The 25,671-nt window shown below is 39.7% G+C and overlaps 1 protein-coding gene across 2 annotated transcripts in view; it reads left to right on the top strand.

Moving 5' to 3' along the window:
• The window catches only part of ATAD2 (ATPase family AAA domain containing 2), a 104,263-nt gene that overhangs the window by 68,169 nt on the left and 10,423 nt on the right, over positions 1-25,671 (top strand). For both annotated transcript variants that reach the window (XM_033202398.1, XM_033202397.1), the window contains 11 exons: positions 1,476-1,635; positions 2,644-2,734; positions 3,508-3,822; positions 4,163-4,295; positions 4,642-4,828; positions 5,850-6,035; positions 14,999-15,134; positions 16,931-17,127; positions 18,275-18,434; positions 20,747-20,869; positions 21,048-21,191. In XM_033202398.1, coding sequence (XP_033058289.1) covers positions 1,476-1,635; positions 2,644-2,734; positions 3,508-3,822; positions 4,163-4,295; positions 4,642-4,828; positions 5,850-6,035; positions 14,999-15,134; positions 16,931-17,127; positions 18,275-18,434; positions 20,747-20,869; positions 21,048-21,191 — 1,832 coding nt within the window. The remainder of the gene's footprint in view (positions 1-1,475; positions 1,636-2,643; positions 2,735-3,507; positions 3,823-4,162; positions 4,296-4,641; positions 4,829-5,849; positions 6,036-14,998; positions 15,135-16,930; positions 17,128-18,274; positions 18,435-20,746; positions 20,870-21,047; positions 21,192-25,671) is intronic.

Genomic DNA, 25,671 nt, shown 5'->3' with positions numbered 1-25,671 from the left:
AGGAAATTCTACAAGCCAAATGACCCAGTTTCTTCAACAAATAAATGGCATGGAAGGAAAAAAATGTAAGAGGCACAGTAGGAACTGTCAAGGAATTGAGTGACAAATAATCAAGTGTAGTGTGTGGTTACATTTTGATTAACTAAATCAAATGTAAACAGGTATTTTGAGACAATCGGGAAAAATTGGGTATTAGATATTAAGGAATTAGTCATTGACTTAGGATGATGACATTGTTGGGTTTGTTGTAAGTCCTTATCTCTTAGAAATACATACGTGAAGTACTTACATGAAATATTTATGAATTGAACTGTGTGTCTGAGGTTTTATTTTTCTTTTTAAAAGTGGTCAGGTGAAGACAAAAAAGGCATACTGATAATTGTTGAAGCTTAATGATGGAAATTACTATTCTGTCTTTATAATAAAAAGTTTAAAATTAATGAAAATTCTGTTATGCTTTATGTATATTCTATTTTATTTTGGTGTTCTTTGATCATGTATATACAATGGAAATTTTATTATTTTTAGATACTGTGTGTCCTGCCTGGTGCTACCAGCACTTTTTTTCTTTTTCTTTTCTTTTTTATTTTTTTGAGACAAGGTCTTGCTCTGTCTGTCGCCTAGGCTGGAGTGCAGTGGTGCAATCTTGGCTCACTACGTACAACCTCAGCTTCCCCAGTAGTAGGACTACAGGCCCCGGTCATGTCACCATGCTGGCTTTATTTTTTTTATTTTTATTTTTTTAATAGAGACGGGGTTTCCCTATGTTGCCGAGGCTGGTCTCAAACTCCTGGCCTCAAGCACTCTTTCCACCTCAGCCCCCAAGTTCTGGGGTTACAGGCGTGAGCCACCATGCCTTGCCTTTTTTTTCTTTTCTTTTCTTTTTTATTTTTTTGAGACAAGGTCTTGCTCTGTCTGTCGCCTAGGCTGGAGTGCAGTGGTGCAATCTTGGCTCACTACGTACAACCTCAGCTTCCCCAGTAGTAGGACTACAGGCCCCGGTCATGTCACCATGCTGGCTTTATTTTTTTTATTTTTATTTTTTTAATAGAGACGGGGTTTCCCTATGTTGCCGAGGCTGGTCTCAAACTCCTGGCCTCAAGCACTCTTTCCACCTCAGCCCCCAAGTTCTGGGGTTACAGGCGTGAGCCACCATGCCTTGCCTTTTTTTTCTTTTTGATGTTGTATATTGTTTGGGAACTCTTAAGTTCCTTTGTGAAATTATGCTTTATGAAATATCTTCTAGGATTCATTTGTGGGGGTCTAACGACCATCTTTTTCCATTGATTTCAATTTCTATGTGCCATTTGGTATGTTATTTTATAGATTTTTTTAATCCATTGGAAATAGTGAAGTGCCCTGAGAAAATTTATTCACATGTAATACATTAAATCTGACCAAAAGAAGAAATATTACTGAATGATATAGACTGTGTTCATAGTATTAATCTCTTCTCTCTTATTTTTAAAATTTAGTTCTATTGTTTCCACCCTGCTAGCTCTTATGGATGGATTGGACAGCAGAGGGGAAATTGTGGTCATTGGTGCTACCAACAGACTAGATTCTATAGACCCTGCTTTACGAAGGCCTGGTCGCTTTGACAGAGAATTCCTTTTTAGCCTACCTGATAAAGAGGTAAGAATTTAATGTCACTCAAATTTTGACAAAATATATTGCTGTTTATTAATAATAAGTCTTGGTGTAGTAAAAATTTGGAGATTCTTGAGTTTTGTATCATGGTCTTGTCAAGTGATGGTTGTTAGTGAACAACTCAAATGAGGACAAATTTTTATTCTTTTCTTTAAATATAATAATGCCTTCCCAAAATTACTCTTAAAATTCTTTCAATTTGAGTGCAGCCTTTGGATGTTCTAAGTGTTGCTTCAGAACATGTGGCTTAATGAGTAATTAATCCTTAGCCAGTTTGTTAGCCTTGGCTTTTTCATGAATATCATATAATCCTACCAAGTTTTTTTAAGTCTACTTAATCTTCTGGGAACCAAAGGGGAAAATATATGAAGAGCTGTCTGTACTCTTAAAAACAGCTCTTAACATTTACCAGAATGTATAGCTACTTTAGTAGTTACTTATTTTCTCTTACTTATATTTATGACCAGTATAACTTTAGTGCTATAAATGCAAATATGTTTAATAATGAGACTTAAGTTCATTAAACTCTAAAAAGTACATCTTTTTTCTTATTTTCACTTTCATATTTTGCTTATATTGAGTTTTTTGTTTGTTTGTTTGAGATGAAGTCTTGCTGTCACTCAGGCTGGGGTGCAGTGGTACAATCTCAGCTCACTGCAACTTCCGCCCCCAGGATTCAAGCAGTTCTCATGCCTCAGACTCCCAAGTAGCTGGGATTACAGGCACATGCTACCACGCCCAGTTAATCTTTGTATTTTTAGCAGAGAGTAGTTTTCACCATGTTGGCCAGACTGGTCTCGAACTTCTGACCTCAAGTGATCCACCTGCCTCGGCCTCCCAAAGTTATAGGTGTGAGCCACTGCACCCGGCCAATATTAAGTACTGATCACTTTAAAATTTTAGGTAATCAAAAGTATTTTTAATTGAAATTAATGTAATCTGAATAGCATTTATTATTATAGTTGTAAAAAATTAAATTGTTTTTATTCATAGGCTCGAAAAGAGATTCTAAAGATTCACACCAGGGATTGGAATCCCAAACCACTGGACACATTTTTAGAAGAGCTAGCAGAAAACTGTGTTGGTAAACATTGTTTTAAGCAATTAAAATAAATACTACATTTATTTCAAATATGAAACAAGTTGTATTAGGTTGGTGCAAAAGTAATTGTGGTTTTTGCCTATAAAAGTAATGGCAAAAATCACAATTTCTTTTGCACCAAACTAATAAAGAAATACAAGGTTATATTTGTTTCTTATCTCTTATTTGTGGCGTTTTCTTCTCACGAAGTCTTGGTATTAAATAGAGATATTTGACAAATTGGCCATCGGGGCAGAGTAGATAATAATATAATTGTATAAAATACAATATATTATATCATAATAATATAATAGCTATTCTTTACTGACCATGTTTTAGTCATCATTTTAAACATTCTACATACATTATTTCATGTAATTTTCACATCATTCCTGTGATGTAGGTAGCAGTATCTCTACTTTACAGATAAAGAAATGGCTGGAGAGCATTATGTGAATTTTCTAAGGTCATACAGCTAGTAAATTACAAACTGGAGTTTGAATCTAGTCTGTGTGATTTTAAAACTCTTGCTTTTGACCTCTGTGCTATACTTAGTGCTTATGTATTGCACTCGTAAAAGTTGATTGATTGTTGGCTATTACTACCTGATAAGTTTACTGGGTAAAAGAGATTTTGGTTTTACTACTTTTAAATATTTGCTAACTATATTGCGAGGCTGATTTTTAATTTTCTTTTAACCATGGTCATGCTAATAGAGTTTTGTGTTTCTTTCTTTGGTCGGCTGGTTCTTTTCTTCCCCTGGTTGCTTTGGATAGGATACTGTGGAGCAGATATTAAATCAATATGTGCTGAAGCTGCTTTATGTGCTCTACGACGACGCTACCCACAGATCTATACCACTAGTGAGAAACTACAGTTGGATCTCTCTTCAATTAATATCTCAGCTAAGGATTTCGAGGTAGCTATGCAAAAGATGATACCAGCCTCCCAAAGAGCTGTGACGTCACCTGGGCAGGCACTGTCCACCATTGTGAAACCACTCCTGCAAAGCACTGTTGACAAGATCTTAGAAGCCCTGCAGAGAGTATTTCCACATGCAGAATTCAGAACAAATAAAACATTAGACTCAGGTATAGAACTTGATTAACCATTTAAAGTTAGTTTTTATAATCAGTAAAGTGAAATGTTTCATACATACCAGAAATATTTATTTGTAAAAGAATCTCTTGAAAAAAATTTGGTAAGGCTTTACCTGGGATATTTGAAGGAAATTTACCCATGGATTGCCCTTAACTTAATTTGCTGTAAGGTTGGGGTGCCTTTTTACATTTACTTATTAATTCATATCTACAGAAATACTTTTGATTCTTTGAAAAAATTTAATTGAAGTATGCTAACTTGGTAACTGAAGCATTAAAGATTTGCTTTGCAATCCAAAAGTTACTAATGTGCAGTTTTTTGGTTTTATAGATATTTCTTGTCCTCTGCTAGAAAGTGACTTGGCTTACAGTGATGATGATGTTCCATCAGTTTATGAAAATGGACTTTCTCAGAAATCTTCTCATAAGACAAAAGACAATTTTAATTTTCTTCATTTGAATAGGTATATTTTTCTTACAAATCAATGTTTTGCATGTGTAAATTTTCTAAAAATAAATGAGATGTGGTTGAAAAAGTAAAAAATGCTAACCAATCTGCTTTTTATTTAAATTAAACTACCAGAAATTTTTTGTTGTTATAGTTGTCACAATAGTAGAAATTACAGTCTATAAAAATATTCCTAAAAAGCTTTGGGTATCGGTTGTTTCCAGAAACTATGTGAACCATGTTATGATTGGTTGGCCTTATTGGCAAGACATTTTACTTATGAAAGTTTATAATTGACAATTCAGGGGGAAATTTTAAACTGTTTTTTCTAAAATATAGCTTATTAATGATTTCTCTTTCAGAAATGCTTGTTACCAACCTATGTCTTTTCGACCAAGAATATTGATAGTCGGAGAACCAGGATTTGGGCAAGGTTCTCACTTGGCACCAGCTGTCATTCATGCTTTGGAAAAATTTACTGTATATACATTAGACATTCCTGTTCTTTTTGGAGTTAGTGCTACATCCCCTGAAGAAACATGTGCCCAGGTAATTTGTTGGTGCTCAACTATAAGACAAAACAGCCTTTTGGAGATAAAAGCTAAAATTGCCTCATTTTTTTGCATTGTGTTTTTTTTTTTGTCTTTCTGATTTGTAACTTCAGGTTTACAAAACAGAATTATGCATGATTGCTTAGTCATTAAAGAGAATGACTTTAAATCCCACATTCACCCTTAATATCTTTGTGACCTTAGTAAAGTTGTTAGATCTCTCTCATTTTCCCCATTTGGAAAATGGAGATAATAATACTTACCTCATATGGCTGTTGTGAGAATTAAATGAGTAGAGTACTTAAAATGGTGACTGCTCCTTAGTAAGTACTCAGATATTCTGCAGTTTCTGTTTTTGGTATTTGTATATTGGCTTTTGTTTGTTTGTTTTTGGTTTTGGTTTTTTTGAGACGGAGTCTCTCTCTGTCACCAGGCTGGAGTGTAGTGGCACAATCTCAGCTCCCTGAAACCTCCGCCTCCAGGGTTCAAGCAATTCTCCCGCCTTAGCCTCCCAAGTAGCTGGGACTACAGGCACATGCCGCCACATCCAGCAAATTTATTTTTAATTTATTTTCTTTATTTGTTTGTTTGTATTTTAATAGAGATGGGGTTTCACCATGTTGCCCAGGATGGTCTCGAACTCCTAGGCTCAGGCAGTCCACCCTTCTCGGCCTCCCAAAGTGCGTGGATTATAGGCATGAGCCACCGCACCTGGCTATATTAACATTTTTAAAATATAAAAATGTTTTATATTTGTAGTTTCGTTTACTTTTGATTACAACAGAAAAATATAGATTTCTCCAACTGTTTTCTAGTTGCTTGAATAAATTATCTTTTCAAAAAAATGAAACTTTTAAACAACATTTAAAAATAAGGTTGCGGGATTTTGGAGGAGCATTTTAAAAACTTGAGGACTTTATATGTTACTTCTGGGAGGTTAAACATTGTTTCAGACTAATAGAACTAGCATTATTAACATGTTGACTCTAACTGAATTTGTTTTGTTCTCACTCTACTAGGTGATTCGCGAAGCTAAGAGAACAGCACCAAGTATAGTGTATGTTCCTCATATCCACTTGTGGTGGGAAATAGTTGGACCAACACTTAAAGCCACATTTACCACATTGTTACAGAATATTCCTTCATTTGCTCCAGTTTTACTACTTGCAACTTCTGACAAACCCCATTCTGCTTTGCCAGAAGAGGTAATTTATGTGGGGGGGAGTCATTATACTTTTAAAAAGAGAGTTGTTTGTACCAAAATAATCATAACTTACTGAAAAAATTCAAATGCTATAGAAGTGAATAAAAGGATAAGTTTTCTTATTAAAGATACCATTGTTAACTATTTGGTATATGTGCTCATTGGGTAAGATGGTGTATGTATATGTGTATGTATATATTAAGGATATATAAATTTTTTCTCTTAAAAAATGGGATTATATGTCAGGCACGGTGGCTCACACCTGTAACCCCAGCACTTTGGGATGCTGAGGCGGGTGGATCATGAGGTCAGGAGATCGAGACCATCCTGGCTAACACGGTGAAACCCTGTCTCTACTAAAAATACAAAAAAATTAGCCAGGCGTGGTGGCGGGCGCCTGTAGTCCCAGCTACTCGGGAGGCTGAGGCAGGAGAATGGCGTGAACCCGGGAGGTGGAGCTTGCAGTGAGCTGAGTGAGCTACTGCACTCCAGCCTGGGCGACAGAGCGAGACTCCATCTCAAAAAAAAAAAAAAAAAGTTTTTAAAAAATGGGATTATATGATACATACTATTCTGCAATTTGCTTTATTCACTTATCAATAAATGTGTCTCATATATTTGTTAGTGCTAAAGTCTCTTTAAGAGCTGCATGGCTGGGCCGGGCGCGGTGGCTCAAGCCTGTAATCCCAGCACTTTGGGAGGCCGAGATGGGCGGATCACGAGGTCAGGAGATCGAGACCATCCTGGCTAACACGGTGAAACCCCGTCTCTACTAAAAATACAAAAAAAATTAGCCGGGCGAGGTGGCGGGCGCCTGTAGTCCCAGCTATTCGGGAGGCTGAGGCAGGAGAATGGCGTGAACCCGGGAGGCAGAGGTTGCAGTGAGCTGAGATCCGGCCACTGCACTCCAGCCTGGGCGACAGAGCAAGACTCCGTCTCAAAAAAAAAAAAAAAAAAAAAAAGAGCTGCATGGCTTTTCCACTTTTGATGTAGTATAATTTATTTATCCAAAGCCCTGTTGATAGGTTTTTTGGTTGTTTTCCAGATTTTTTTCTACTGAACTGTTATAGTGAGCATCCTTGTATTTTAGTTCATATGAACACTAGTATGTGGATTTTTCTAGTATTGATTCCTAGAAGTGGAATAGCTGTAGCTGAGTATTTTACATTTACAAGTTTTAACAATACTAAATTACTCATTCAAGTTTGTGCCCATTTAGACAACTGCCAACAGTGAACAAAAGGCCATGCTGCTTCTGACTGGAATACTCTTTTATATATTTGCCTGGCATCATTTTTTATTTTTCTCAAATCTCTGCTCAGATATCATCTCAGGGAGGCCTTCTTTGATCAGAATTTCTCAATAATAGCAATAGCTCTTCTACCCATCACACTCTTTTCCCTTTTCCTACTTTATTTGTATTGCCTCCTGCCATTAAATATTAATTTGCTTGACTCTGTTTCCCCATCAGAAAGTAAAGTACATGAAATTATGGACTATTTTTTGTCACCTTTGTATCCATAGAGCACATAACAAGCATATTGTAGGCTTCTGTGTATTTTAATGAATTAGTTAAATTTTTTTTTCCATACCTTTGACAAAATTGGTTTATACTTTTTAGTACACTGGTAGGAAGATAAGCTCAAATACTTATTAAAGAAATATTTATTGAGTGCTTATTTTCTCCCAGGCGTGGTTCCAGGCACTGGAGATATAACAGTGACTAAGATAGACAAAAATGTATATCCTTACACATATAGGGCTAACATTTTAGTTGAGTGGGGGAGAGAAGTTTTAAAAAATGTATAATGCTAACTATTGTTGTGAAGAAAGATTTAGCTAAGGAGTACCAAAAGAGTATGGGTAGGTTGCAGTGTTAAATAGGCTAGATAAGGCCTCAGCAAGAAGTTGATATTTGGCCGGGTGTGGTGGTTCACGCCTGCAATCCTAGCACTTCCGGAGGCCAAGGTGGGCGGATCACCTGAGGTCAGGAATTCAAGACCAGCCTGGCCAACATGGTGAAACCCTGTCTCTACAAAATATTAGCGGGACATGGTGATGTGTGTCCGTAATCCCAGCTCCTCGGGAGGCTGAGGTGGGAGAATTGCCTGAACCCAGGAGGTGGAGTTTGCAGTGAACCAAGATCCCACCATTGCACTCCAGCCGGGGCGACAAACCAAAACTCCATCTCAAAAAAAAAAATGATGATATTTGAGGAAAGACGTGGAAAAGGTAAGGTTGTGAACTATTGGAATAGCTGAGGGACAAAAGGTCCTAGTGGAGGAAAGAGCAAATGCAGAGGCTCTGAGGCAGATCTGTGTCTGGTAGCTTGGCAGAATAGCAAGAAGGGCAGTGTGGGAGGAAAGGAGGCCAAGCTTATCAAGGGACCAGATTAGGTCCCCAGTGACTCTGTATCATCATCATTGATGACAAAACCTGCAAGTTAAATAAGCTAGGAAATGAATATTAAGTATATATTATAAACTCTTTGAGTGGGGGAGGTCCTTAAAGGTTTCCAGTTTAGTTAATTATCTAGTTTCATACTCTGTCGCCTTTATGTGGATATCTCACCTATGTTGAAACATTTTCTACACAGTTCTTTTTGTTACCTCTGACTCCTAAAAGTCCAGCTTATTGAGGGAAGCTTTCATTTCTTTTTCTTTTTTTTTAAACCATAAAGGGGTCGTGCTAACCTTCTGTATTGTTCTAATTTTAGTATATGTGCTGCTGAAACAAGCACAAATCGTCCACTTCTTAATCTCCATTCATTTCCCAGATTGCATATAAAACTTGACTAATACATCTTCTTCATGACAAGTCTTTGTATATTTGAATACTCTTTTATGTCTTGCTAACCCAGGCCTTTTTCACATTAAACAGGATATGGTATATTCATTAGGGCTATTAATAAAGTAGAAGTTTATTTCTTACTCACTTTAACAATACTAGGCAGGTTGATTACATTGGCAAGTTTGTCTTCGGCTGTGCAGTCATTCAAACACTCAGGCTGAACTCCTGACCTCAGGTGATCCACTTGCCTTGTCCTCCCAAAGTGCTGGGATTACAGGCATGAGCCACCTCGCCTGGCCTGTTTTCTTATTTTCATCATGTAGCCTTCCAGGTCGCTTTCAGTCCAGTCAACTGAAAGGACAGACTCTTGCTTGTGCCTGACTTAGAAGTGGTGTAAATCACTTCCTCTCATATTCCACTGGCTAAAGCTCAGTCACATAGCCATACTTCATTGCAAGCACAGCTAGGAAATCTGACCTAGCTGTGTGCCCAAAGAACAAGAATATAGATTGTGGTAATAGTAGTAGACTTTGTTACACAGCACACCAGGTTGTAGTTTCTTCAAAATTCTAGTCACTCTCCTGAATGTCTTTCTTTTTTCTAGTTCTTTTGGAAGGCCAGAGCCAGAATGAATGAAGTACTCTAGCAGTGTTCTGATTAACACAGTGGAAAGAAAGATTGTTAGCCATAGTATTACTGGCTTCTTATTCTGTCAACTGAAACTATTGATCATTTTGAGATTTGAAATAAAGATAATGGCTTTATGCTCTGGGTAACAAGTAAGACAGACTAGGTGAACTTTGTATGGATGTGGGGAGGTTGAAAAAAAGTAATCAATTTAATCTGGGGAAACTTTATCGAGAATGTGGAAATTCTATACCAAAATTATTTTCTTTTTTTTTTTTTTTTTTTGAGGCAGAGTCTTGCTCTGTCGCCCAGGCTGGAGTGCAGTGGCCGAATCTCAGCTCACTGCAAGCTCTGCCTCCCGGGTTCCTGCCATTCTCCTGCCTCAGCCTCCCAAGTAGCTGGGACTACAGGCGCCCGCCACCTCGCCCGGCTAGTTTTTTGTATTTTTAGTAGAGACGGGGTTTCACTGTGTTCGCCAGGATGGTCTCGATCTCCTGACCTTGTGATCCACCCGTCTCGGCCTCCCAAAGTGCTGGGATTACAGGCTTGAGCCACCGCGCCCGGCCAAAATTATTTTCTTAAAGGATAGCTTCTCTTACTTTTTTTCTTAGGATAATGTTTTCTAAGCCTATAACTGCAAATTGGGTAAAATATTTTAATACCACATTCTATCAGTAGGGGAGAATGGGCCTGGGACTAGGAATTGCCTATTTTTAGAAAATGAATAGTCCATAGGCATGCAAATAAGCAAGTTTTCAGTGATTTAGTGATACCATTGATATAACATTAGACTATACTATATGAGAAATACTGTGTAGTCCATTATTAGCCACATTAAAATTTGTCCATCTCAAAACTGCAGTCCGCGAACAACTGTCTATATGCATGAGCACAAGTGGACCCACTCAGGCCAGTATGGAAAGATGAGAAAGAATGCTGTTAGTGGATTCGGAGTTTTCATGAATCCATGAAACGCAAAGTAGTGAGGATTAGATTGATGAAGATGACCACAATTCATAGCATATGCATGAAAGGACTGCTTTGAAAGGCAAGAGTGATTTCTAGCTGAGGATCAGTTCTGCGAAGGAGTTGAAAGAACCTTTGAGCCGGGCGTGGTGGCTCACACCTCTAATCCCAGCACTTCGGGAAGCCGAGGCGGGCAGATCACTTGAGGTCAGGAGTTTGAGAGCAGCCTGGCCAACATGGAGAAACCCCATCTCTACTAAAAATATGAAAATTAGCCAGGCATAGTGGTGCACACCTGTAGTCCCAGGTAGTTGGGAAGCTGAGGTATGAGGATCACTTGAACCTGGGAGGCAGAAGTTGCAGTGAGCCAAGATCGTACCACTGCACTCCAGCCTGGGCGACAGAGCAAGACCCTGTCTCACAACAAAACAGAACAAAAACAGCCTTTGGACAACTCTGGGGTAATTGACTTTCTTCACTTCTAGTCCCTATACCAAGCAGCAGTCAGCAGTGTGGCTTGTCCTCAACTAGGGCAGTGTGGTTGTGCCCCAGGACTAATGTAACAGAGTCTTATATATGGCTGCTGATATCAGGAGAAATGGGGAGCCCCTGTGCCCACAAGACAAATTGTAGGCACATTTCTGCTTCCAGTATAGACTAGCTTTCATAGTCACTGGAGGGAGAAGCTAGAATAAACAGAAATAGCACCTATGGGCAAACAGATTTAAAAGGCAAACACGCAGTTATAAATAAACATTTGAGGAAGGACAACCTCATGAATAATATCCATGTATCAGCAACACACACTGGCAAAGAACCAATTGGAGACATTATAAATGAAACAACCCCTGTTAAAAGGAAATAAAATTTTTTATAGGCTGAGAAGGGAGCAGGTCCAGATGAAGGGCAAATTAGCGAAGTGGAAGATCATGAGACCAGTAATTCTTAAGTATGTGATACAAAAGTACAAAGACTTGAAAAGTATGAGGAAAAAATTAAAACAAATAGAGGAGATAGATTAAGGTCTCATGGGATTTATGGGAGATTAAAAACAAGAAGTGTAGGGAGAAAATATTCACACAGTAGAACATTTTGTACAGTTAAAGAATACTATGAGTCTTAAGATTTAAAAGCCCCATGTGTTCCAAGTATGATAAGTAACATCACTTAAATAATGCCAAAGGTACAGAGAAAAATCCAAAAATGTTCCAAAAGAAAAAGCATACTAGAAAAGAAGGAAAGTCAAATTGCTTCTACTTTCTCATTGGCAACAATGACTGCTAAGGAGACAGTGGAGCAATATTTTCAATGTTCTGAAGTAAAATAATTTTGACCTATAATTTTCTGTCCACCCAAGTTAGCATTTGCATGAGAGAACAAATAGATATTTTTGAACATGTGATGTCTACAAAACTATGCTTATAAACCCCTGACTGGAATAATTTTTATTTTATTTTTTGAGACAGAGTCTCGCTCTGTCACCCAGGCTGGAGTGCAGCAGCATGATCTCAGCCCACTGCAACCTCCACCTCCCAGTTTCGAGTGATTCTCCTGCCTCAGCCTCCTGAGTAGCTGGAATTACAGGCACACATCACCATGCCTGGTTTATTTTTGTATTTTTAGTAGAGAAGGGTTTTCTCCATGTTGCTCAGGCTGATCTCGAACTCCCCACCTCAGATCCGCCTGACTTGGCCTCCCAAAATCTTGAGATTACAGGCATGAGCTACCACACCCGTCCTAGAACTGTGTAATCTTGTTAACTATAGTCATCTTACAGTGCTCACACTTGTAATCCGAGCACTTTCGGAGACCAAAGCAGGCGGATCACCTGAGGTCAGGAATTTGAGACCAACCTGGCCAACATTGTGAAACCCCGTCTCTACTAAAAATACAAAAAAAAAAAAAAAAAAATTGCCGGGCGTGATGGCAAGCATCTGTAATCCCAGCTACTCGGGAGGCTGAGGCAGGAGAATTGCTTGAACCCAGGAGGCAGAGGCTGCAGTGAGCCGCCAGGATTGCGCCACTGCACTCCAGCCTGGGTGACAGAGCAAGACTCTGTCTCCAAAAAAAAAAAAAAGAACTTACTCCTCCTGACTGTAATTTTGTATCCTTTAACAAATCTTTCCCTATTTCCTTCTTTTCCCCACCTTTCCCAGCCTCTAGTATCTTCTAGTCTACTTTTTAGCTTACACATGTAAAATATACATGACAAAACTGGGAGCCCGAGGTGGGCCGGTCACTTGAGATCAGGAGTTCAAGACCAGCCTGGCCAACCTGGTGAAACCCAATCTCGACCAAAAAATACAAAAATTAGATGTGCTTGGTGGTGTGCGCCTATAGTCCCAGCTACTCGGGAGGCTGAAGTGGGAGAACCGCTTGAATCTGGGAGGTGGAGTCTGCAGTGAGTCGAGATTGCACCACTGCACTCCAGCCTAGGTAACAGAGTGAGACCCTATCTCAAAAAAAAAAAAAAGGACTAATCATTTTAACAATTTTTTTAAGCATGTAGTATAGTCACATTAAGTACATTTACAATGTTGGGCAACCATCACCACTATCCAGATCTTTCTTGTTATCCCAAGCAGAAACTCTGTACCTATTAATGGTAATTCCCCATTTCTGTCTCCCCACGGCCCTTGGTAACTTCTGTTATAATTTGTCTCTGTGAATTATTTATTCTAGGTACCTCATAATTTGAATATGTATTTGTCTTTTGTATCTTGTTTAGTGTAATGTTTTCAAGGTTCATCCATGTTGTATCTTGTGTCCAAATTTTATTCCTTTTTAGGGTGAATACTTTTCCATCATATGTATATACCACATTTTGTATCCATTCATCTGGTGACAGACATTTGGGTCATCTTCACCTCCTGACTTTTGTGAATAAAGCTGCTATGATTACTGGAGTACAAATACTCGTTTGAGTTTTTGTTTTCAGTTTTCTTTGGTATACCTAGAAGGGGAATTGCCACATCGTATACTAATTCTGTGTTTAAACTTTGAGAAACCACCAAATTGTTTTCCACAGCAGCTATACTATTTTACATTCTTACCAGCAGTCCACTGAGTTTCTAATATCTCTCTTGTAGCCCACACTTAACTTCTGGCCTTTATATTTTGGTTTCTGTTTGTTTGCTTGCTTTTTCTTTTTGAACAACTGCTCTTTCTTATATCTCATCTCATTTGGGGTTGGAAAAATGAATTAATTGATCTCAGCAGACCTTTTAAGTATCAGGGCCAGGCACAGTGGCATATGCGTGTAATCCTAGCACTTTGGGAGGCCAGGGCAGGAGGATCACTTAACGCCCAGGAATTTGGGATCAGCCTGGGCAACACAAGGAGACCCTATCTCTACAAAAAGTTTAAAAATTAGCTGAGTGTGGCAGTGCGTGCTTATAGTCTCAGCTACTCAGGAGGCTGTGACAAGAGGACTGCTTGAGCCCAGTTTGAGGTTGCAGTGAGCTACGATTGTACCACTGCAATCAGCCTGAGTGACAGAGCAAGACCTTGTCTCTTAAAAAAAAAAGAATGAAAAAAGTAAAATATCAAGTTAGTTCCTTTATTAATTGTAGTTTGGATTCTTGAGTTCTCATGATTTTTAGTTCCTTAATCTCTTGTAAACATGGTTTATACATAAATCTAACATTCTTTAAAGACTTGTTTAAAAAATATACAATTTAGCTTGTCATTAAAAATATGTGTATAATAACCTGCTATTGTATTAAATGACTGACACATGCATTTCTTTTTTTTTTTTTTTTTGAGACGGAGTCTCGCTCAGTGGCCCAGGCTGGAGTGCAGTGGCCGGATCTCCGCTCACTGCAAGCTCCGCCTCCCGGGTTTACGCCATTCTCCTGCCTCAGCCTACCGAGTAGCTGGGACTACAGGCGCCTGCCACCTCGCCCAGCTGGGTTTTTTGTATTTTTTAGTAGAGACGGGGTTTCACCATGTTAGCCAGGATGGTCTTGATCTCCTGACCTGGTGATCTGCCCGTCTCGGCCTCCCAAAGTGCTGGGATTACAGGCTTGAGCCAACGCGCCCGGCCTTTTTTTTTTTTTTTTTAAGATGGAGTCTTGCTATGTCACCCAGGCTGGAGTGCAGTGGCCAGATCTCAGCTCACTGCAAGCTCTGCCTCCCGGGTTTACGCCATTCTCCTGCCTCAGCCTCCCAAGTAGCTGGGACTACAGGCGCCCGCCACCTCGCCTGGCTAGTTTTTTGTATTTTTAAGTAGAGAGGGTTTCACCGTGTTAGCCAAGATGGTCTCGATCTCCTGACCTCGTGATCCACCCGTCTCGGCCTCCCAAAGTGCTGGGATTACAGGCTTGAGCCACCGCGCCCGGCCAACACATGCATTTCATATGCATGTATGTATATATACTGCATACATCTGTGTATATACTGTACAGATACTCCTTGACATATGATGGGTTTTTTGGACATAACCCAATTGTAAGTGGAGGGACATACTGAATACATATCACTTTCATGCTGTTGAAAAGTCTAAAAATCATAAATTGAACCATTGTAAATTGGGGATCATCTGTATATATGATATATATTGCATTTGTTTTCTTTTTTAAGGTGCAAGAATTGTTTATCCGTGATTATGGAGAGATTTTTAATGTCCAGTTACCGGGTAAAGAAGAACGGACAAAATTTTTTGAAGATTTAATTCTAAAACAAGCTGCTAAGCCTCCTATATCAAAAAAGAAAGCAGGTTAGTTTCTATATCAAAGTTAATATTTAATAATTTTGAGAAAATGGGAATGAAATAGTTAATGGCATTGACATGTGTGATAACACAAACTCAAACCCTCAGTCATGAGTTTGATGCATCTGCTGCTTAAAACTCTCTATGCTTCCCATTAAAATAGACTGAAGTTCTTAAGGTACACAAGGTATTTCATAGTATAGCCCCAGTCTTTCTTTTTTTTTTTTTTTTTTTGAGATGGAGTCTTGCTCTGTTGCCCAGGCTGGAGTGCAGTGGCGCCATCTCGGCTCACTGCAAGCTCCGCCTCCTGAGTTCATGCCATTCTCCTGCCTCAGCCACCTGAGTAGCTGGGACTACAGGCGCCCACCACCATGCCCGGCTAAATTTTTGTATTTTTAGTAGAGACAGGGTTTCACTGTGGTCTCGATTTCCTGACCTCATGATCCACCCGCCTCAGCCTCCCAAAGTGCTGGGATTACAGGCGTGAGCCACCACACCCGGCCCCCCGAATCTGTCTTTCTAAGCTCATTTTGAGCACTTGTGTTCTGCTCAGCCTTTCACCCCCACCTTTTTTCTTATAAAACACTATCTTTAAACCATATGTAACATGATTTTACCTTTTCACTATTTATTAATTCTTGCTCTCTTGTTAGTAAAGCTGCTATCTCTATCCCTCATCTCTATCTAAAGAACTACTTATTCTTGTGTTTTTATTTTTTGAGACAGGGTGTGTGTCACCCACTGGAGTGAAGTGGCATGATCGAGGCTCACTGCAGCCTCAACCTCCTGGGCTCAAGCATCCTCCCACATCAGCCTCCCAAGTAGCTAGGACTACAGGCTCATGCCACCATGCCTGGCTAAATACTTGTCCTTTTAGTATACCTCATTTATTCTTTATTATGAAGCCTTTCCTAACTTACATGGACAAAATGAATTGCTTCTGCCTTTATGACCCATCATACTTTTAAAATACTACTAATATGGCATTACGATTATATAATTATGCCTCTTACTCCCTTAGTAGTTTGTCAGCTCATTGTGGCAGGACTCTAATAATCCTTTTTTTATCCTGAATACTCATTGGATATCTATTTAAACAAAATAACTTTTTGTTATATTTGAAGCATATTACACATTTTCATTAGTTCCAAACTAGTAAAGAAGGCTTTTTTATAGTTGGAATATTTTTGTCCTGGAAATAATGCAATTTCGAAGTTTAATAACCTCTTAAATTATCTGGGTTTTTGTTTGTTTGTTTGTTTTTGAGACAGAATCCCTCTCTGTCACCCAGGCTGGTGTGCAGTGGCACGATCTTGGCTCACTGCAAGCTCTGCCTCCCGGGTTCATGCCATTCTCTTGCCTCAACCTCCTGAGTAGCTAGGACTACAGGTGCATGCCACGGCGCCCAGCTAATTTTTTGTATTTTTAATAGAGACAGGGTTTCACCGTGTTAGCCAGGATGGCCTCGATCTCCTGACCTCGTGATCCTCCCACCTCGGGCTCCCAAAGTGATGGGATTACAGGTGTGAGCCACTGTGCCTGGCCGCCTCTTAAATTATCTTAAAATGGAACAGAGGTAATGACTTGTAGGAATTAGCATTCCAAATTATAAGTTGGCTAATGATTTCTAGAGGGGATGTAGGGTTAGAGATTATGGTAGTACTTTTGTATTCCAAATCTTTGGATTCCTTGCATATGTAAGGAAGATAATCCCTCAAATCCTGACTCTGTTTTCACTAAATCACTTGTTAACCCTCAGTGTTATGGAGGAGCAATAACAAAACTCTTCCATTCATGTGAAGTTTTGCAGGCTTTGGAGGTACTCCCAGTAGCACCACCACCTGAACCAAGATCGCTGACAGCAGAAGAAGTGAAACGACTAGAAGAACAAGAAGAAGATACATTTAGAGAACTGAGGATTTTCTTAAGAAATGTTACACATAGGCTTGCTATTGACAAACGATTCCGAGTGTTTACTAAGCCTGTTGACCCTGATGAGGTATTAATTTAATCTTTGGATCAAGTGTATTCTAGGCTATAATGCTTCACAATCAAAGGATATTTGAAGAGTTTATGTGGTTCTGCCTACACTGTGAACTAGTTTTATCTATTTGGAAACATGTACCAGATTAGTGTCCTAAGCACATGGAGACTTTAAGAGCAGGGTAACACATTTTCCTTTCCTACAGACAATTAACTTTGTCTCCCCAACCTAAACATTCCAAAAGTAATTGAGAATGTCTTATTTTATTTTTATTTTTTTGAGACACAGTTTTGCTCCTGTTGCCCAGGCTAGAGTGCAATGGCGCGATCTCGGCTCATTGCAGCTTCCACCTACCAGGTTCAAGCAATTCTCCTGCCTCAGCCTCCCAAGTAGCTGGGACTACAGGCGTGTGCCACCACGCCCAGCTAATTCTTTTATTTTTAGTAGAGACAGGGTTTCTCCATGTTGGCGAGGCTGGTCTCAAACTCCTGACCTCAGGTGATCCGCCTGCCTCGGCTTCTGAAAGTGCTGGGATGACAGGGATGAGCCACCATTCCCGGCCCTTTTTTTGTTGTGTGGTTTTTTTCTGTGTTTTTGTTTGTTTGTTTGTTTTGGTTTTTTGTTTTGTTTTGTTTTGTTTTTGTAGTAAGGATTGGGGCCTCACTCTGTTGCCCGGGCTGGAGTGCAGTGACACAATCATCTTTCACTGCAACCTTGTAGAGATAGGGTCTTGCTATGTTGCCCAGCCTAGTCTCAAACTCTTGGCCTCAAGCAATCTTCCTGTCTGAGCCTCCCAAAGTGCTGGGGATAACAGGCATGATATTATTATGACCTGCACAGTTGGAAGAGACCTGGAGAGCCAGGTCTTAAGTTGCCCTGAAAAATGGGTGGCAATTGGATGAGGAAAGAATATAGGCTGTTACTGGAGAATACAGCTGCCCAAGGATAAGAAACAATTACTGGAGAATACAGCTGCCCAAGGATAAGAAACAAATACAAAACAAAAACAGCCTTAGATCAAGTCAAAGGTTTTATGTTAAATATATTATCATAATCTCTTACATCTTTATTCTCTATCTCCTATATTGCCTGGCAGAGAAACTTGACTCACATGTTATGTTTAGAGTTAATTTTGTGATTTGATCATTTGCTTGAATTTTAGGTTCCTGATTATGTCACTGTAATAAAGCAACCAATGGACCTTTCATCTGTAATCAGTAAAATTGATCTACACAAGTATCTGACTGTGAAAGACTATTTGAGAGATATTGATCTAATCTGTAGTAATGCCTTAGAATACAATCCAGATAGAGATCCTGGAGGTGAGCATTAGTGAATTTTTTTTCAGGGGGTGGAGTTGGGGGGCAGCTAACACTTAGGGTTGATTTTTGTGTCAGGTGCTATATTATAAACATAATCAAAATACTGTTTAATCCTCACAACAACCTTATCCCCATTTTACAAATGGTAAAAATGAAGTTTAGAAAGGTTAAAAACATTGCTCAAGGTCACAATTCCAGGAAGGGGCAGAGTGAGAATTTGAATGCAGTTTTCTTTCATTCCCAAATCCCTGTTTATTAACAATTACATGATAGATCCTCTAATGAGACACAAAATGGCTTGTATATTTTGTGTATCAGTGCTTTTCCTCAAAGTGGAAAAGTAGGCACTCTGTAATGAAATGGTTTTTAAAATATTCTACTAGTTAAGACCATTATACTTTTTATTACAAAAGCAATATAATATAGGACTTAGTAATTTAAAAAATCTAGTCCCCCATTTCCGTTCTCCAAAGGCAGACACTGTTTGAGGATATCTTTCCAGACCTTTCTCTATGCATATACCCCTTCTGCTCTCACCTATCCCCTCTATTAATATAAATTTTAATGGGTGCAATGTATGTTATTTGGGTGGTGGATACCCCCAAAGCCCTGACTTCATGTGCAGTCTGTGCCTGTGACAGAATTACACTTGCACCCCTTAAATTTTTACAAATTTTTAAAAAGAAAATGTATAAGGGATTTTTAATGACGTATTTGTTCTGCAGCTTGTCCATTTCCAAGAAATGTTCTTTCTTGGTGCTTATTTAATTTTTTGATAGCTTCCTGTTCTTACGGATGCAGAGTTCTTTAACTCTCACCAGTGGATAAAAAGATACATTTTAAAAATAGTTGTTTTCTGTATTAATTTCCCCTCCAGTACATTGGCTTTCTGTTGTTGTTGTTTTTTTTTTTTTTTTTTTTTTTTTTTTTTTTTTTTTTTTTTTGAGACAGAGTCTCGCTCTGTCGCCCAGGCTGGAGTGCAGTGGCCGGATGTCAGCTCACTGCAAGCTCCGCCTCCCGGGTTTACGCCATTCTCCTGCCTCAGCCTCCCAAGTAGCTGGGACTACAGGCGCCGCCACCTCGCCCAGCTAGTTTTTGTATTTTTTAGTAGAGACGGGGTTTCACCGTGTTCACCAGGATGGTCTCGAACTCCTGACCTCGTGATCCGCCCGTCTCGGCCTCCCAAAGTGCTGGGATTGGCTTTCTGTTTTTAAATTGGTGCTTCTTGTTAGATAGATTGATTAGTATAGGAAACTACTGAAAATGTTTTCAACAATTGAAAAGCTTACTATTCTTTCCCTCGCAGTCCTCTAGCTTACCTTCCCTAGGCATATCCCTGTAGTTCAGAGTTCTGGAGTTAACCAGTGGGAAACAGACTAACAAGATGAGGAACACTCCATTGTACCTAGGAAGAAGGAACGAGGTACCCTGGAGGCAGAGGGCTTTCAGTCATGCTGCTGCTGCTGCTCCCTTTCTGTCTATTGTGGCAGTCTAAAATTACTTCAGGCTAGTGGTGTCAAATGTTAGTGGACAACACAGTCTCCTAAAGGACTTCATAAAATATGGATCACTGGACCCCATCTCTAGGGTTTCTGATTCTGTAGGTGTGGACCCTGAGAATTTGCATTTCCAATGAGTTTCCCTGTGACACTGATGCTGCTGGGTTCAGGAATCACTACTTAGACCTTGCCCTGACTTTCTTCAGGCCCAAATGCCATTTTAGAAAGCCCACTTCAACATTCTGCATGTAATATACTGTATAACCTGGGAGTGAATTTTGCAGGCTCTTGTCCTTTGAGTATTGATGTGGCTCAAGCAATCCTGCATTCACTTATTCCTTCTTCTGCCTCAAATCATATTCCAGTTTGTAGTAGTCATACTCTGAGCTTAGGATTTTCCCAGTGTTTCCTGTGGAGGGTTGCTTTTTCATTGTCTTTGTCTAGTTTCTTTGTCAATGCAATAACAGCCTCTATATACCTCTTGCAAAATTCTTTCACATTCCTTGTTCACTAATGACACTGATAGCCTTCTCTTTTAATTTTTGTTATTGTTTGATTTCTTGCTATTGATTGATTTTTTTTTTTTTTTTCTGATATTTCAAAGGGATCTAAACAGGACAGAGAGTAAAATTGTTTGGGTTTAGTCTGCTGTATTGAATCCGATGTCCAGAACATTAGATTAGCACCAGAAACAGAATAGGACAAAAAGGAATTGTAAGAGCTACTACTATCTTAGCCCAATATGCTGAGTTTATTTTTGTTATATTATTGAAAGGGGGAAATTCAAACTTAAAATTTTTATTCACTTCATAGATCGTCTTATTAGGCATAGAGCCTGTGCTTTAAGAGATACTGCCTATGCCATAATTAAAGAAGAACTTGATGAAGACTTTGAGCAGCTCTGTGAAGAAATTCAGGAATCTAGAAAGAAAAGAGGTAGGAAAGTGATTTGGTTGATTTGTACCAACCTAATATTATGAATGAATTTCAGAATATATGAATTTCAGAAGCATATGAAAAGGATGCTTCAGGTGTATTTTGTACTTTTAGTTAATCCTTCATGTAATTTTGAAATCTGGAAATCCTTTTGACATCCCACATATCTATTTATAAGGTTGTAGCTCCTCCAAATATGCCCCATCTTACTACCATGTGATGCCAAAGCAAAGTTCCACTCTTGCTGGTGACAAAAGATCAGACCCAGAGCAGAATGAAAAGCTAAAGACACCAAGTACTCCCATGGCTTGCAGCACTCCTGGTAAGTACTCCAGTAGTTTTCATTTATGAAATTATAACTTTATTCTTTACTAATGCCATTCACTTTCTCCCTTATTTTCCTTTATTTGTGTTAAAGCAATGAATTACATTGATTTTCTTACTATTAAGACAACTTTGCATTCTTGAAATAAATCCAAGTTTATAATGTACCACTTGCAACCCAAAAGCCACCATCTAATTGTGGACTGACTGGGTTTGAAACTGATGTCTGTAAATTCTGGTCTATTTCCTACTCTCCCTTATTCTTAAGAGGTAACTCCAGAGATTACCAATTCAAAGCCTGTAGGGTTTTCTGAGGCCTGCCTTCCTTGGCAGACTTTTAATTCCAATTTTTGTTCTTTAAGCCCCATTGTCAGACTCTGCTCAGCTTCTTAGCCTCTGTTATTCATTTGTTTTCCCAGATTTTGGCACTGTAATTCCTCACTACTTTTTTTTTTTTTTATTTTTTGTGAGACAGAGTCTCGCTCTGTCACTCAGGCTGGAGTGCGGTTGGCGCAATCTCGGCTCACTGCAACTGCTGCGTCCCGGTTTCCTGCCTCAGCCTCCCAAGTAGCTGCGACTATAGGTGCCTCCCACCAAGCCTGGCTAATTTTTTTTTTTTTTTAGATGGGTTTTCACCATGTTAGCCAGGATGGTCTCGATCTCCTGATCTCATGATCTGCCTGCCTCAGTCTCCCAAAGTGCTTGGATTACAGGCGTGAGCCACCGCGCCCGGCCATTCCTCACTACCTTTTTAGATCTCTGTGTGCATGTTAAGGTTAGGGTTAGCGGTGTTTGCTGGGGTTAGAACCTTCTATTGCAAGTTTGTCCATCCTCGGGTAACTGATTTGAGATAGAGAAAGAGTAAACCCTTCTTTTGAAGCAATGGGAGGAGGCAGCTAGGAAAGGAAAGATAAGAGAAGAAAATTAGCAAGAGGCCTTCAGTACCAGAATGCTGACAGTCAAATCAACTTTAAGTAAGAATATATATGTGTGGAAATTAATGACATGGAAATTGGCTCCCTTAAAACAATCGTTTGATAGATTACCCAACAGGATTACATATTTTGTATCCACCAAAAAACATGTACAAGAATATTCAAAGAAACAGTATTCATAATATTAGGTTGGTACAAAAGTGGTTGCCGTTTTGCTATTAAAAGTCATGGTTCAACACTGGAAGTAGCTCAAATGCCCATTACCAGTAGAATGGAAAGATATGAATTATTATACAATGAGAATCCTTAAACGTTAACTACATACAACAGCACAGATGAACCTCCCAATGTTGAGTGAATCCTAGGTACATTCACATGTGACATAAAATTTATGTATGAAGTCAAAAATGGGCAAAACTAATCCATGCTGTTATAAATCAGGATACTGTTTACCTTTTAGGATATTATGACTAGAATTAGAATAAGGGTGATTTGGAATGTTAGTATATATTCTGTTTCTCAATCTGGGTGCTGATTATGTGAGTTAACTTCTGTTTGTGGACATTCATGTCATGTTTATGTTCTGAGTACAATTGACCCTTGAATAATACGAGTTTGAGGTGCACAGGTCCACATATGTGTGGATTTTTTTCAATAAATATCTTGGAAATGTTTTTGGACTTTGCAACAGTTTGAAAAAATTTGCAGATTGAATTGCATAGTCTAGAAATAGTGAAAAAATTAGGTATGTCACAGATGCATATAATATGTATAGACAGTAGTCTATTTTATCACTTACCACTATAAAATATACACAAGTCTATTTTTAAAAGTTAAGATTTATCAAAACTTAACACACAAACACAGATCGTACATAGCACCATTTGCGGTCAAGAGAAATGTAAACAAATGTAAAGATTCAGTATTAAATGACAACTAGGTCGGGGGCAGTGGCTCACGCCTGTAATCCCAGCGCTTTGGGAGGCCAAGGCAGGCAGATCACGAGGTCAGGAGATCAAGATCACCCTGGCTAATACAGTGAAACCCCATCTCTACTAAAAATCCAAAAAATTAGCTGGGCATGGTGGCAGGCGCCTGTAGTCCCAGCTACTTGGGAGGCTGAGGCAGGAGAATGGCGTGAACCCGGGAGGCGGAGCTTGCAGTGAGCTGAGATCGCACCACTGCACTCCTGCCTGAGCAACAGAGCGAGACTCCCTCTCAAAAAAATAAGAGATAAATAAATCACAACTGCATAAAATTAACTGTAGTAAATAACTGTACTACCATAATTTCGGAGCTACCTCCTGTTGCTGTGTGGTGAGCTCAAGTTTCGTGAATATCTACTTAAAACGATGTGTGATGTGAGCAGTTGGCCTCTCCAGTAAATTGCTTATTGCAGTAGAAAGTGATTTGCAGTTCTCAAGTATTTTTTATTGTGTTTAGCATAGTACAAAAAAACCTTGAGTAACACCATAGGACACATAGGAGGTGCCACTAGTAATGCTGGAAGTGCTCCCAAGAAGCAGAGAAAGTCATAACTTTCTAAGATAAAGTTGAATTGCTTGATACATGCCATAGATTGAGGTCTGCAGCTCTAGTATCCTGCCCTTTCAAGACAAATGAATCCAGTGTAAGGACCATTGAAAACAACAGTAATAATAATAAAGAGCCAGGCGTGGTGGCTCACGCCTGTAAACCCAGCACTTTGGGAGGCTGAGGCGGGTGGATCACTTGAGGTCAAGAATTTGAGACAAGCCTGGTCAACATGATGAAACCCCATCTCTACTACAAATTAAAAAAATTAGCCAGGTGTGGTAGAGAGTGCCTGTAATCCCAGCCACTAGGGAGGCTGAGGCACAAGAATCACTTGAACCCGGGAGGTGGAGTTTGCAGTGAGCCAGATTGCATCACTGCACTGCAACCTGGCTAACGAAGCGAGACCCTTGTCTCAAAAGAAAGAAAAGAATACTGCGTGCAGTGGCTCACACATGTAATCCCAGCACTTTGGGAGGTCAAGGTGGGCAGATCGCCTGAGGTCAGGAGCTCAAGAGCAGCCTGACCAACATGGTGAAACCCCGTCTCTACTAAAAATACAATAACTAACTGGGCATGGTGGTGCGCACCTGTTGTAATCCCAGCTCCTCCCGTAATCTCAACTCCTCGGGGGACTGAGGCAAGAGAATTGCTTGAACCCGGCAGGGCGGAGGTTGCAGTGAGCCGAGATCACGCCACTGCCTTCCAGCCTGGGCAATAGAGCAAGACTGTCTCAAAAAATAAAGAAAAGAAGGAAATTTGTGAAGCTGTTGTTGCAGCTACACTAGCAGATGCAAAAACTTTGTACTTTTTGTGAAATACCTTTTGTCTGATATTGAAAATGCAGCTTTTATCTGGATGCAAGATTGCTATAAGAAAGGAAGGCATACCTGTAGATTCTAATACAATTCTAGAAAAAATGAAGTCATTATATGACAAAGCAGAAGGAATTTAATGCCAGCAAAAGATGGTTTGATAATTTTAGAAAGGTTTGGCTTTAAAAATATCAAGATAGGGCCAGTCGCAGTGGCTCACGCCTGTAATCCCAGCGGTTTGGGAGGCCAAGGTGGGCAAATCACGAGGTCAGGTGATCGAGACCATCCTGGCTAACACGGTGAAACCCCATCACTACTAAAAATACAAAAAATTAGCCAGGCATGGTGGTGGGCACCTATAGTACAGCTACTTGGGAGGCTGAGGCAGAAGAATGGCGTGAACCTGGGAGCTGAAGCTTGCAGTGAGCCAAGATTGCGCCACAGCACTCCAGCCTGGGGGACGGAGTGAGACTCCATCTCAAAAAAAAAAAAAAAGAAATCAAGATAACAAGAGAAGCAGCTTCTGACAACCAAGAGGCAGCAGACAAGCTCCCAGACACCATTAAGAAAATCACTGGACAGAGGCCAGGCACTGTGGCTCATGTCTGCAATCCCAGCACTTTGGGAGGCCAAGGTGGTAGGATTGCTTGAGGCAAGGAGTTTAAGACCAGCCTGGGCAACAGAGCAAGACCCCATCTCTAAAAAGCCAAACAAACAAAACACTAGCCAGGCATGGTGGCACACATTTGTAGCCCTACCTTCTTGGGAGACTGAGGCAGGATGATTGCTTAAGCCCAGGAGTTCAAGGCTGCAGTGAGCTATTGATTATGCCACAGCACTCCAGCCTGGGTGACAGAGCAAGACCCCGTCTCAAAAAAAGAAAGAAAGAAGTAAAGGAAAAAAACGACTGGGGAGAAAGATAATCTTTCATTGTCCTTTGTCACTTCTACTACCTAAAAGTTTTACCACTTCTTTCCAGGACTTCTGCTGTGTGGTTATACTGCATCTAGTCTAGACAGAATATTTAACCTCTCTGTACCTTAGTTTCTTCATCTATAAACTGACGATGATAATGGTAGCAAACTTCATTGGGTTAAAGTTAAATTTGTGTTTTTGTTTTTGAGACAGAGTCTCGCTCTGTTGCCCAGGCTGGAGTGCAGTGACATGATCTCGACTCGCTGCAAGCTCCGCCTCC

This window comes from Trachypithecus francoisi, unplaced genomic scaffold, assembly GCF_009764315.1.
Source record: "Trachypithecus francoisi isolate TF-2019V2 unplaced genomic scaffold, Tfra_2.0 Lachesis_group7, whole genome shotgun sequence".
NCBI classification, from domain to species: Eukaryota; Metazoa; Chordata; class Mammalia; order Primates; family Cercopithecidae; genus Trachypithecus; species Trachypithecus francoisi.
The sequence above is the reverse complement of the archived record's forward strand: the minus strand, read 5'-3'. Positions and strand labels throughout refer to the sequence as shown.